The 12537-nt window shown below is 41.4% G+C and overlaps 1 protein-coding gene across 5 annotated transcripts in view; it reads right to left on the bottom strand.

Moving 5' to 3' along the window:
• Positions 1–11012, bottom strand: part of ttbk2a (tau tubulin kinase 2a) — a 19400-nt gene extending 8388 nt beyond the window's left edge. For 2 of the 5 annotated variants that reach the window (XM_005736573.1, XM_005736577.1), the window contains exons 1-10: positions 10678–11012; positions 5756–5917; positions 4533–4680; positions 3328–3401; positions 1833–1973; positions 1331–1435; positions 790–855; positions 560–652; positions 353–478; positions 58–215 (exon numbers count right to left, since the gene is read on the bottom strand). In XM_005736573.1, the coding sequence (XP_005736630.1) occupies positions 58–215; positions 353–478; positions 560–652; positions 790–855; positions 1331–1435; positions 1833–1973; positions 3328–3401; positions 4533–4680; positions 5756–5824 (980 nt within the window). In that variant the 5' untranslated portion in view covers positions 5825–5917; positions 10678–11012. Of the gene's footprint in view, positions 1–57; positions 216–352; positions 479–559; positions 653–789; positions 856–1330; positions 1436–1832; positions 1974–3327; positions 3402–4532; positions 4681–5755; positions 5918–9573; positions 9886–10010; positions 10189–10677 lie in introns of all 5 variants that reach the window. The other 3 variants (XM_005736574.1, XM_005736576.1, XM_005736575.1) reach the window with 3 other exon arrangements.
• Positions 11013–12537: the final 1525 nt, after the last annotated feature.

The raw sequence follows: 12537 nt of genomic DNA, 5'->3' as shown, positions 1-12537 counted from the left end.
AAATAGACACCATAAAACATGCTTCTGTACTTATACATGTATATATTTCAAACATACCCCATGTGTGCTGGAGTGAGGCGAGTGTGATGTTGAGGTGTCGTGGTGCTGGCACTAATCGTCAGCGTGCCATCAGTAGTGGTCCGCTCCCAGTCATAGGGGTCATTTTCCACGACATTGTAGGTTTTCATACTATTGTCAAACACTGACATCAACAGCTGCAACAACACAAAAATATATAATCATCAATTCATCATGATAGAAGCAGAAAATATACATGCACTCCAAAACCTGAGCGATTTGCTCAGGTTATGATACAGGAAAACCTTCCCTCTTTATTGAATGTAAATCATACCTGGTAGTCAGGTTTGGTAAAGTAGTCAAGGCTGGAGATGTGATCCAAGAACACACCAAACTCTGCCGGTAGATGTTTGAGCATCAGACGATGATCATAAGTCTCTTTCAGCTTTCCCACATGTTCCTAAAATACACAAACACACATCAATTATATGTCATCATTTGGAGCCACCAGGACAGAGCTCATTTTTTTCAGTGCCCTCACTTTATCCTTGATCTTCCTCCACGGCAACTGACCGACCAAGAACTCCACCAACATGTAGAAGAGAGACCACAGGTCATCGTGACGTCCCATCTCCTGCAGAATGAAAACAACTCTGAGTTAACAGGATTGGATAATGTTTGACTGTCAAAAAAGAAAAGAAGAGGAAGACATATGCAGGACAACATCACAGATGAAACAAAACCTCTATCGCATACTTGGCAGATACTGACCTTATTCTTGTGCGCATTGACAGATGCATATCGCACTGTTCCCCTAAACCCTGCGACTGGACGGGGCTGACAAATAAAGACAGGCATAGTCATTAAATGGTGATGCTGATGATATCTAACCTGTTTATGGTTAGTTTCAAACAAGATTTTTAGACATAAACTTTTAATTTGCTTCCTGTTACAAACAGAGATTTGGAGAACAAGATAAGAATTGGTTTAAATTTCAAAACTCTACACGAAACTACAAAAGTATCTGTCTTTATAGCTGCAAAACATGCATTATATTCAAAAGTTACTTGTTAACTTTGTCTCCATTGTGGATTTACAACAGACCAAAACAATAAGCTACACAAAAACTCAGTAAACAGAGCAGAACCTTTATCAGTGGAAAGGTCCCTGTTCTTAAATGTGGAAGTTAAAATAGAGCTAAAATAGGACTTTCATATAGTTCCACTCCTCAGTTTAAAAGCTAGATGTCACTAAATCCTACATACTGCTCCTTCAGATTCAGTATATAAGCCATAACAGAGAATGCACTTACAGGTCGGACCTCCTGGCAAGAGTTGGTGAACTGGCGAGCTAAACCAAAGTCCAGCATGTAGCAGGTACGACAGGTGCTGGGGAAGCGACCCATGGCAAAATTGGACTGTAGCAGAAACAGGAAGTTGAAAAAGAGTGAAATCTATGTGCAATAAAATGTCATTTCTATTTACAGTATATCCATATATGAATAAGAAATGTCTTCCAGTAAGGGAATATAATTTAAGAAAGCACCTCAGATGATAAACAATATTTACATTTGTTAGTTTTAGGAATCTAGCCAACACTGACGCTGAGCCGACTTACTGCAAGCAAAAAGCAAACTACTGAATCAGCAGCAATGTTAGCAGCCAGTTACAAAAAAATGATGTCAGTGGCAGAGTCCAATGCTGACAATAGAAATAAAAATATGACTATATTTATATTACTTATCTGCCTTGAATATACTGTAGGGACATATGTGCAATCAAAGAATGTCCTGCACCCAACTCCCTGCTACACACCGGTTTGATGTCACGATGCAGGAAGCCAACAGAGTGGATGCTCTCTATAGCTTCCAGGATCTGGCGCCCCAGACGGAGGGTGGTGCTGATGCTGAATGTTCCTCGAGGCATACTTCTCCTCAAATCGGCCAGGTTTCGACCCTAAAGGGCCACGCAAGCAAGTTATTAGTATAGAGGCAGTTGTCTGATAAATCTCCCCATTGCACCTGGCTTTTAATGAACAACAAGTCAATCAATCAAATCATCCATCCATCCATCCATCCATCGTGCTCTAAACAAAGTGAACAGTGTTTGAAAAATGATGAAACAAAAGAACAAAAGTATTTAAAGAGGCTTTACTGTTTGAAATGTTTGGCCTGGGCGATAGACAGATGTGTTCAGCGGGCAGGAAACAAGCCAAAAGTGAGGTAGAACATGAACTGAGCTGCACACAACAGTTTAAGCACATGGTGTGGTCGGGAGCCAGTGCGGTGCAGTAAAATTTGACATTCCTGTGGGAATGGTTGCACAAATTACAACCAGATCACACGTTCATAACACCCCAAGGCCAACTACTATCCAATTCAAGTAGGATGCATTTATAATTTCTGATCATGTCTTGGGTAACACAGCCTCATGTGGTCGATGGAAAACGAATCTTATACCTGCAATTCACAGCATGTGATGCAGTCTATCAATAGCCTGCAGCTTGAGTTTGCTTCTGCCTGATATTCTGCAAAATGCTACATGCATTTAAAGTGGAAATAGTTACTGTTCTTTTGGCCATATTTGTTTTTTGGGGGGGTTTTTTTGCATATACTGTAGGTTAGCTGCTGAATTATTTACATGCAGCAGTATTTTTTTAGAAATTTCTAAAATGTTTATTTGCTTTGGTTTCATGTAACCATCTTCTATATAACAGTAACTTTGAGTAAGAGCTCACCATGATTTCTCCAAGTCAACAGCCCAAAGTCCAATCAAGGCCAGGGTAAATAATCAAAATGGTCAAACATTGCACATATTGACTGAATGGTGGCTATGACCACAAGACACAGTTACAGCATGACTGGAAATACGCTAAACAGAAGCAAGCTAGTAATCAAAGCAGAATAGGTGCTATGAGGATGTTTATTAGCTCAATTATAAGTTTTTTTTCTTATTAATTTAGTTTTCCCTTTGTTTGTGTTGTTATTCTTGCTCTTTGCATGGTTGTGCTTTTTTTTATTTTATTTCCCAAATAATCACTGAGTAAAATGTCTAAAAGTCCACTCAAATAAATTCTAGAGCTTTAACTTAGCTTGACTCTGTGATTTTAAAATGCTTTGGACAGCCAGTAATCCAATTCCCACATTTTTTACATTTCCAAATATATGAAACACAGAAAGGCAAAAAATCTTTATTGCACAAACTGAAATTAGCAAATGTTTGACACTTGCTTGGTGAGTGATTTTGTTGACTCTTAAAGAAGCTTCATTTAGAGTCTTTTTAGAGACTAGTCTTTTCCTTTGGGACTAACCTGAAGCTCCATCACCACGTAGTTAAAACGGTCATTACGGCCGCATCCCACAAAGCGACACACGTGGTCTTTACCTAAGAGAAAAAGGACAAGAGAGTTTCAGGATCCTTCCTCTCACCTTACACGTGCTGTATTATTTGAGGGCTGGTTGTATGAATCATAATGATGTGTGCGCCCATACTTAGTCGCCCTACCGTATCCAATGTCCGTGCCCTCTCATCAGCAGCTTCACTGTATTATTTCCCTGCTGATTTATGGGATATAGCACATGACACCAGGTCTAGACATGTGTGCATGGATGCCTTGAGCATTTGTGTGTGTGTTTATGCATGGGAAGGACATTGCTGCACCGGCAGGTTGGCTGCAGCCACACCCCAAAGCCCTTCAGCTAGCAGCGTCTACATGCATAGTTAGTGACAAGACCTTCGTGCTAAAAATGCTACTATTTAGATCATTTGTTATTACAAAATTGTTATTTAAGGGTAAAAATACATCAAAGTTGAAAGTGGGTTATATTTTTTACTCCATTATGCTTTATATATCTGCTGGTTGATATTTACTCTCTACAGCTGGGCGGGTCAGCAATGGTTGGGGGGCTGGAATTGAGCCCATCTCAAATTATATGCTGGTTCCCTCAGGAAGCAACAGGACCACGATGCTCCAGGCCAAAGCCATTAGACAGCAAACATGATCCCAGCCCATTGATTTTCTTCTTGGGAGGGGGGAGGTAAAAAAGCATTGTGGGTAAAAGGGAGAAGGAAGGACCTTTTTTCTTTTATAAAAGAAAGAGAAATGGAAGTAACATAGTCCCCCTAAAGGATCTAACTTTATGTTAACCCTGGGAGTGTCCAAGCACAGACAACCGTACACTTGCTGTGTTGTTTCTGTTAAAAAGCAGGACCACCACAGATGTTTTTTCCACAGCATGGACTGAGGCAAATTGTGCTGAACCCTGGGCCAAACTGTTTTCAGATCTATATCTATTCTCAGAGGGAGAGTTTATTCTACCCTGCTCTGATGCTAACAAGTGATACCAGCATTTTCTCCTAGGAGGAGATTTTTGGAAGGAAACATGCTAAGGATAGACATTGTGAATGCTTTTTCTTCTCTTAAACATTTGCTGGATGATAACAATAAATACTCTGCACGTGTGAGACGATGGGCCAGTACCAATAAGTGACATCAGTGAATCCATTTGCACTCACCCTGGAGCTTCTTGAGCACCGCGACCTCCATCTTCAGCACCTGTTTGGGCTGCTGGGCCGACTCCACCTTCAGTGCCACGCTGACCCGCGTCATCAGGTCCGTCGCCTCGTAGATCTCCCCAAACCCACCACCCCCGATCTTCTTCACCTGGAGTAAAGATGATGGCACATATGATATATAAAAATACTACTTCTACTTCTACAGAGTAAAAGTAAGAGGTGAAGATCATTTCAGGCTTCACAGAGTTTATGACAATTAGGTGTTTTGTCAACTAGAAGAATACTACAATGGCATATGAGCCCACAAACTGTATGCAAAAGACAGATGTAGCCTTTGAGTCTGTAAAGGGCCTTAAACCTGTGCTTTTTCTGATGGTGAGCAGGGGGTTATTCCACTTTAAAACCAACCTCCTTGCGATTTAATAGTATTTATTATCCTTTCTGTGGCGTGATATAACTGCGATTTGGTTTGATCCTTAGTTGGAGATTTTTTGTTCTTATTTGAATGTATAGAATTGAATTGAATAGTTTTTTCTTTAAAAAAAACGATTCTGATTAAAACTGCTGGCAAATGGGAAATTTCTTTCCTGGTTAACCAGCAGGAATTTATATGACTCAGTTTATAGTTCACCTATACTTGTGCATAGCATCGTCCTTATTTCATTCTTTTAGCTGCTTCTCAACTACCAGTATTATTCAAGCTCATCTTGTATCTCAACTACTACAGCTTTAATTTCCCCTAAGCTCTGATGTGCCCTTCACTGTCCTCCATGCTCGCACAGAGTTTTCTGTCGCACTTGGAGCTAAAGTTGTGGGATTAGCTGCAGCATTCTTATGTAACTCCTTAGATGACAGGAAGTGGAGCCAGTTAGGAATAACAGCCTCACATGGAGCCCAGGCTGGCACAGCAGTGAGAGACATGGGCCTTTGGGGAGCACTGCTGCTGCTGCCTATAGCACAATGCACTGCCACAAATAGCTATACAGGCTATTTTTGGATCACCCGTACTGCAGCAGCAGAACCTGGACAGAGAGACATGACCCCAAACTGTCGAAAACACAGGTGAGACACTTAAAAAGAAAGCGGTGGTGCTCATAGGCAGGGGAAGCATTGTTTGAGGAACAAAGAAATCCTGTTTGTGGAACAGAGGGTGACCTCGGGACAGGCAGTGATGGGGCTGCACAAACACGCTGCCTATTGTAGCTGGAAAACACGGCGCTTACCACTTTCCATCGTTCCTTAACCAGGGAGAGCACGCTCAAGATGTCAGTTTGCTCTGCTCCCCCACTCATCCCGTCAGCAAATCTAGGGACGCTGCCCTCACTGCTTCCTCCACGACCAGCAGCCTCACACTGGGCAGAGCATTTGGGATCTGATGAAGAACCCTACGGAAGTCCAAGAGAGAAACAAAGCAGTCAGAAGCGGAAGGAGGAAATCAGCTGTAATCTGGTTACATTTGACCAAGCTGCACTTTAGCATCTCAGGCTAACATCCAGCGGGTTTTACGGCATTAAAAACACTACAGAAAGCATGCATGCCGCTCAGTTGAGAGACCGACCGTTGCCTCAATAGCTGAAGCTTTCTGATACGTGACCATTGCAGCAGCTGCCACACCTGCTGCCAGCAGCTGTCCTTCTAGACAAGCTCACCCAACAAACTCACAGGCAAAACTATTACATTACAAAGAGGTTTCATCATCTTAGTATCATTTTCCCTCTTCTGTGTATGAAAGCCAAGCAGCAGATCTTATGAGTGTATTATCAGATGTAATGAGTCTGTTTAGTTTCCTTAATTTAAATCGACTCAGTAGTGAACTGATTAAAAACAAACCACACAAAAATTCACATTTTTATAAATAACTGAATTTACACAAAGCACCAACTATTCTTAGAAATTACATATTCATTCATTTCATTGTGTAAGACAGTTTTAAGTTTATTTTTAATTCCACACACAAATGAAATATGGATATCTGCAGTCGTTATTTCTATTCTGTTCATTTATATCACGAGAAATTGAATGATTAAAAAAAACAAAATCAAGGGACAAACCAAAAATGTGTAGGTTGAAGCTACAGCTTACATAATACCTACGCCTGATACAAAAGAAAGAAAAATTGGCATCAACTGGGAAATTGAATGAAGATAAAAGAAAGAAAAGATGGACGATTCATGTCAAATCCAGCTGTAGATAAACTCTTTTCACATTTATCACAATACTGAATCATTCTGTAATAATTCTAACTTACAGTTCATATTAAATAAAGTTAGTTGTGTCAGTATTACTACATATACACGGTAATCATTTGTTAATAAAACATTTTTGGACTAGATGTCTAAAAAGCACCATGCTGGAGGATAAACACCTTCCAGAGGAGCCAAATTGAAGGCTTCTAATGCATTAATAGAAAAATTATTAATAAACTTAATAATAATTTATAGAATCTCTATAAAATACAACCTGTTAAAAAGTGTTACCAATCATTTAATTAGGCTGACATGATGTGGCCAAACTCCTTTAACACACATCAACTTTAAAATGGAATTTCCTTTTGAAAAACCGAGTCCATGTTCCTGCATTATACAACATCCGTGTCGCAGATAAACATTCCTCCGGAGAGCACTCGCTAGATACTTCCTTTAGTCCGCCTTCAAACACTCGCTTACAGCAAGCCCGACTTTGATTCATCATTCTGTACACGGCGCCCGAGCATCTACGGTTACGCAACCAGCCTTCAAAACACTATTTGGTTACAGGGCATGATCCCGGCATCAAGGAGGGAATCAATCCCATCATGCAGCATGCTAGTGAGGCTGGGAAGAGGGAGAAGTGTGGTTAGAGTAGATAACAGTGAAGTGATGAGCATGAAATGTGACCCAAGGTTAAGGCTCAGGAGTAAGGTGGTCTTTGTTGAAGCTACACAGATCCAACGACACAACTGGACCAAACAAATCCCTTTTAATGACTCGCAATTACTGTAATGGACTTACATTACACTAACACTACAGTCTATTTTAAAATGTTTACCTTCACGGGACAAAAGGGGCTTGATTATGAACCCAGCTGCATATTTATATATGCTTCCTACTATGAATGTGTCTACATCTCCTACAGCTTTTCAGTTTTTTTGTTTTACATGAATTGGTGTAGCGAGGATAATAATAAGCTAATTTATTCTTTATTTATAGGCGGTTAAACATATCAAATATGTAACAAATGGCATGCATAGAGCTCAACAAAATACACGACCAACCAAATATCTTCATAATGGAAAAACTTAACTGAAATCAAGACACGTGCGATAATTCGAAATCAACAATCACTTACTAAATGTCGTAAAAACAGCGCAGTGTAAAAAATATCAGATGACATTAAAGTGGTTGTGCATTTTGGCCAGTGCAGCACAATGAAGCGGCTTTGAGTGATCAGACTTGTGACAATGCAAGGTTGGAAATTTGTGTGCGGTCATTTATAACACTGCATATATTCAGTATATATGCTCTGATTTAGTTTAAAATGCCACTAATCTCTACATTGTACTGTTTTGCGATGAACTAGGATGTAGCACAGTTTTACTGCTGAAGAAGCCTTGAGGCTAACCCTAATCCTAATCCTTACCTTTTATTGTGTAAAAATGACTGAAAACCATATTTAATGATACTAAAACATTTTAGATTGTCGAACTATACTAGAGTATGCTCTACAGGAGCGCCACTCATTCTGTTGTCAGCAGGCTTGGATTAACAGAGATCACAGTCACCATTTCACATGCTAGAATTTTCCAATTACTATACCAAACACAGCAGAGTGAGTGCTGACATTCATTCACCATTAGTTCTTTTAAGCATTGGGTCATTCACTCTTCTTCTTTCAGCTGCTCCCTTGGGGGCTCGCCACAGTGAATCTTCTGCCTCCATCTCACCCATGGTTCCCTAACATCCTCTTCCGTCACACCTACCCTCTGCGTGTCCTCTGTCACTACATCCATGAAGCTGCTCTGTGATGTTTCTCTTTTACACCTCCCTTGCACCTGCATCAACATCCTTTGCCCAGAATATCTGCTATCCCTCCTCTGCACATGTCAGCCTTGCCTCTCTAACTTTATCTACAAACTGTTCAACCTGAGCTCTCCCTCTCATGTACTCATTTCTAATCTTGTTCATTTTGGTCACTCCCATTTAAAATCTTAGCATTTTCAGTTCTGACAGCTCCAGCTTGGCTTCCTGTCTTTTTGGTAGTGTCACCAACCCCAAACCATAAGTCATAGCAGGTCTCACTACCATCTTGTAAACCTTTCCTTTTCACATCCTACTGTCACAAATCGCCTCTGACTCTCCAACCCACTCCACGCTGCCTTGCACTCTCTTCTTCATTCTCCATTGCTTTGAAAGATTGACCCCAGGTATTTAAAATCAACCACCTTCATTACCTCCGCTCCCCCCAGCTTCACTGTTACACCTGTCTCTCTCTAACTCCTCTTCTCTCCTGAGCATACCTCCTGAATCTTTTATCTTGCTTTGGTTCAAGAGAATCAAAAGTAAATCAAAAGAGGAAATATTTTTAATTCACACCGGCTAAACTTCTATAAAAGTATTTTTCTTGGTAAATTAGCGATGAACACAGGAAGTCTTTGAGCCAACTGTAAATTCTCAACGTTGAGCTAATTGCTGCTTATGCAAAATCACAGAGCATGCCATCAAACGTGCTGCACAAAAATGCTCATATCCTCAAGGGATGGGCAACTTTCTCTGTGATTGAATAACTAGTGCTCTGAGTGAGAACTTCAAGGTCATCCCATGTTCCTGTGCTTTCCTTCAGGGTGTTTTTTCCTCAGGGTCACACCTGGGTATCACATATAAGAGGCTGTAGCAGATAATTTGCTTACAATTAGTCAGAAGTTGGAGGTTGTTATTTCATGCAAATAGGGTGTGGGGAAAGAAAGTTTTAAATAGTGGCTTCATCTGAGGCCATCTTTGACCCACAAACACACCAGCATTCATTCAAACATAAGCTTGTACACATATTGCACAAATCAACACACCTGCACAAGCCAGCCCGGCTGCCTCACGCTGTGACTAATCTAACGCCTTACAGAGGGGGCACGGTTCCGCTCCTCCTCCTCCATACCAGACACCGCCAATGACGAGAGAGAAAACAACAAGCCCACCAGAAGCAGCCTTTGGACCCCAAAATTAAAAGCCGCGTATGACAGCCAGCTCCTGCCTCATAATGCATCCCGCTTCCTGACACCAGCATCTCCATGGCGACGATGGTGCAGTGCCATTTTCATTTGCTGACTGCAGCTGGTCATCGCCTCTGCCCTTTAGGTCTGCTGGAAGCTGCAAGTTTACAGCTACAAAAAGCATCATGAAATGTCAATGAGTGATTCTGCCGCAGAGTAGCTCTCCTTGAGAGTGAATATGAATGTGATTTGATGGTGAATATTCACAAAAACAACAACAACAAATCAGACCTGACCCTGAAAGCTTGCTATGCATACATGCGTATAAGCCTGGATCCAACGAGAATATCTTCTGTCTAATCCAAGAGTGGCCTGGTTCAGTGGTAGGACGGAGAGACTGCTGCTGGATGAAAATTTATCTCTGGACTGACTTCTCTCCAGAACGATGGGTTCTATCAAGAGGAGGCTGGGAAGCTGGGAAAGATGGGACCAGAAAGTGTGTTTATATAGGGAATCAAAGATGCATTCACGTAAAGAGCTACACTTGCCTCCAGTGCATCTTTTTGATCATTGTTAGTGCATACCACAGTGACCAAGCAAATACAGAGAGGCCTTCTGTATCGTATTCAACGGGATGTGTCGATAACAAGCTACAGCCGAGTCCCAGCAAAGGTGTCACGCCGCTCTGCAAAATGAAACCCCTTCTCTTGTCTGCATAGACTGACCCCGGCTTTGCTGTGGAGAGCTGTTGCATAGCGATTTGGTTGCCACAGCAGATTTACTCAGGCGCGTCCACGCACATTGGCCACCCGCAGGCCACGCAAGCCCATCCTGCCTGACTTTAAGCGCTGACAACATGCAGGTTAACAAACCGAACGCATGTACGAAGCTGCCGCCGACAAACATGGGGGTGTTAAGAGTGGTGGAAAAAAAGAGGAGGCACTGAATCATCTGGATCCTTACCTCGGGTCTGAGCTGCCAGCCCTTGTTCCAAAGAAGAGCCGGGTGTGGTTACGAAAAATCCTTTTGGTTTGGGGGCGGCGGGGACGACAACGAGCGGAATCCCATAGCGAGCGAAGCGTCCATAGGCGGAGGTGGTGGTGGAGTTGTCGGTGACTGGAAATAAAATAAAAGAGCGAATGGAGGAGCGAAGGAAATATGTCTTAGTGTGATCGTCCGTTTTCTCCTTCTGCCTGTCACCTCAGCATCTTTATCTGTCGCTGCGGATCCGTGACGTGACAACTCTAATGATCAGCAGCCTTCCTGCGCGCGCGGCCCCGATTCGATCGCCCCTCGCAACAGCACGGCCACGCGCGCGAGGGGGCCCTCTTTAAAGCTCGTCTCCGCGGTTTAGCGTTGCGCGCACGCGCAGTACGCAGTCACCGCGTCTGCGTTTGTTTTCCCAGCCCAAAGCGTATGCGGAGTGTCATCGTATATGGACGTACAAAGGAGATATGAGAAAATGATGTTAGAGGATAATATGAAGGATACAATCGGTTTGGTTTGGAACGCGGCCACAAAAGACGGTTTTTTATCAATAACACTAGGGGGCGGCATTAAGCAAAAGACGCCATTGCTATACAAACAACAAGACTCAGTGATGAAAAGTGTATTTTACAATACAAAACATACGATACACGGTTTTTATTTAAGTGGAACAGAAAAAAGTGCGACAGCAAAGATATTGTCAAAAAATGTTGCATTTACATGTAGTGATTACGTGATTTTCTTGTAGTTCAATCTAAAGAAAGGAAAGATGATATAGTAAAACAATTGTAATGGAGTTGGGGTAAATAAGTTACCTCAAAACTCTGCTTTCGGTCATGTGAAATAGAAAGTTTAAACAGGACTGCATAGAGTTCTGTGAAAAGCCAAGTGCACACAAAATACTTCTAATTAAAGAGGGCAAGTAATAGCAAGGTGTTGCTAATCAAATGATCATCAGCAAGTGTGAGCATCTCTATAAAAGCAGAGGTTTTGGCATTTTGCTGGTCCGCAGGACTCAGATGTGTGTTATTACAATGCTACACAGTGTGATATAGGGGAAATTGCAAAAAATCCATCTTCTCTAGTCTCTTCTCTCTAAGTAGCACAGCTTGGGAATGCAAAATTGCATTTAAACAAACCACACGAATTCTGGAACAATGTCCTTTAGAAAGATGAGGCCAAAGTGGACATGTGTGGCCATAAATCACAAAACCAAACACAGCATATCAACACATCATACTAACTATGAAGCACAGCCGTGAAAGCATTATGATATGGGTTTGGTTTTCAGCCACAGGACCTGGGCACCAAGACCCTAAGGCCACCTACAAATCTAAAACTGAACAGCTGGAAAAGAATCAAGGTGTTGCAATTTTCCAGTCAAAGGGCATTCTTCAACTTGATTTAAATGCTTTAGTGGATCTTAAAAGAGCTAAAGATAAACAAGGGCCTATAAACCTCAATGAACAGAGACAACATTTTAAAGAAAAAGTGGGCCAAAACTCATCTGCATCAATGGGAGAGACTGATGAAGTTATACAGAAGTCATGGCACAGACATAACACATATAAATAATGAAAATTTAATGTCAGCAAAGGACTGCCGTAGAGTTAGATTTACATCACAGTTTCTAAATCCTTACTTTTACACATATATATTGCATATGAAAATAATAACATACTAAAAATGAAAATACTAAAAATACAACCCTAAGAAAATGTGGTTTGTAAAAAGACTATCCCATTTTATCTGCATAAAAATAAAATATCCAGTGAAAAGATATGTAAGATTACTGTAATATAGCTCCATCTGCAGAAAAAACTGCAAGATTGCAAT

The sequence above is a fragment of the Pundamilia nyererei genome, unplaced genomic scaffold, assembly GCF_000239375.1.
Source record: "Pundamilia nyererei isolate P.nyererei 1_Seehausen unplaced genomic scaffold, PunNye1.0 scaffold00070, whole genome shotgun sequence".
NCBI lineage: Eukaryota > Metazoa > Chordata > Actinopteri > Cichliformes > Cichlidae > Pundamilia > Pundamilia nyererei.
This window is presented reverse-complemented; position numbering and strand designations above follow the sequence as displayed.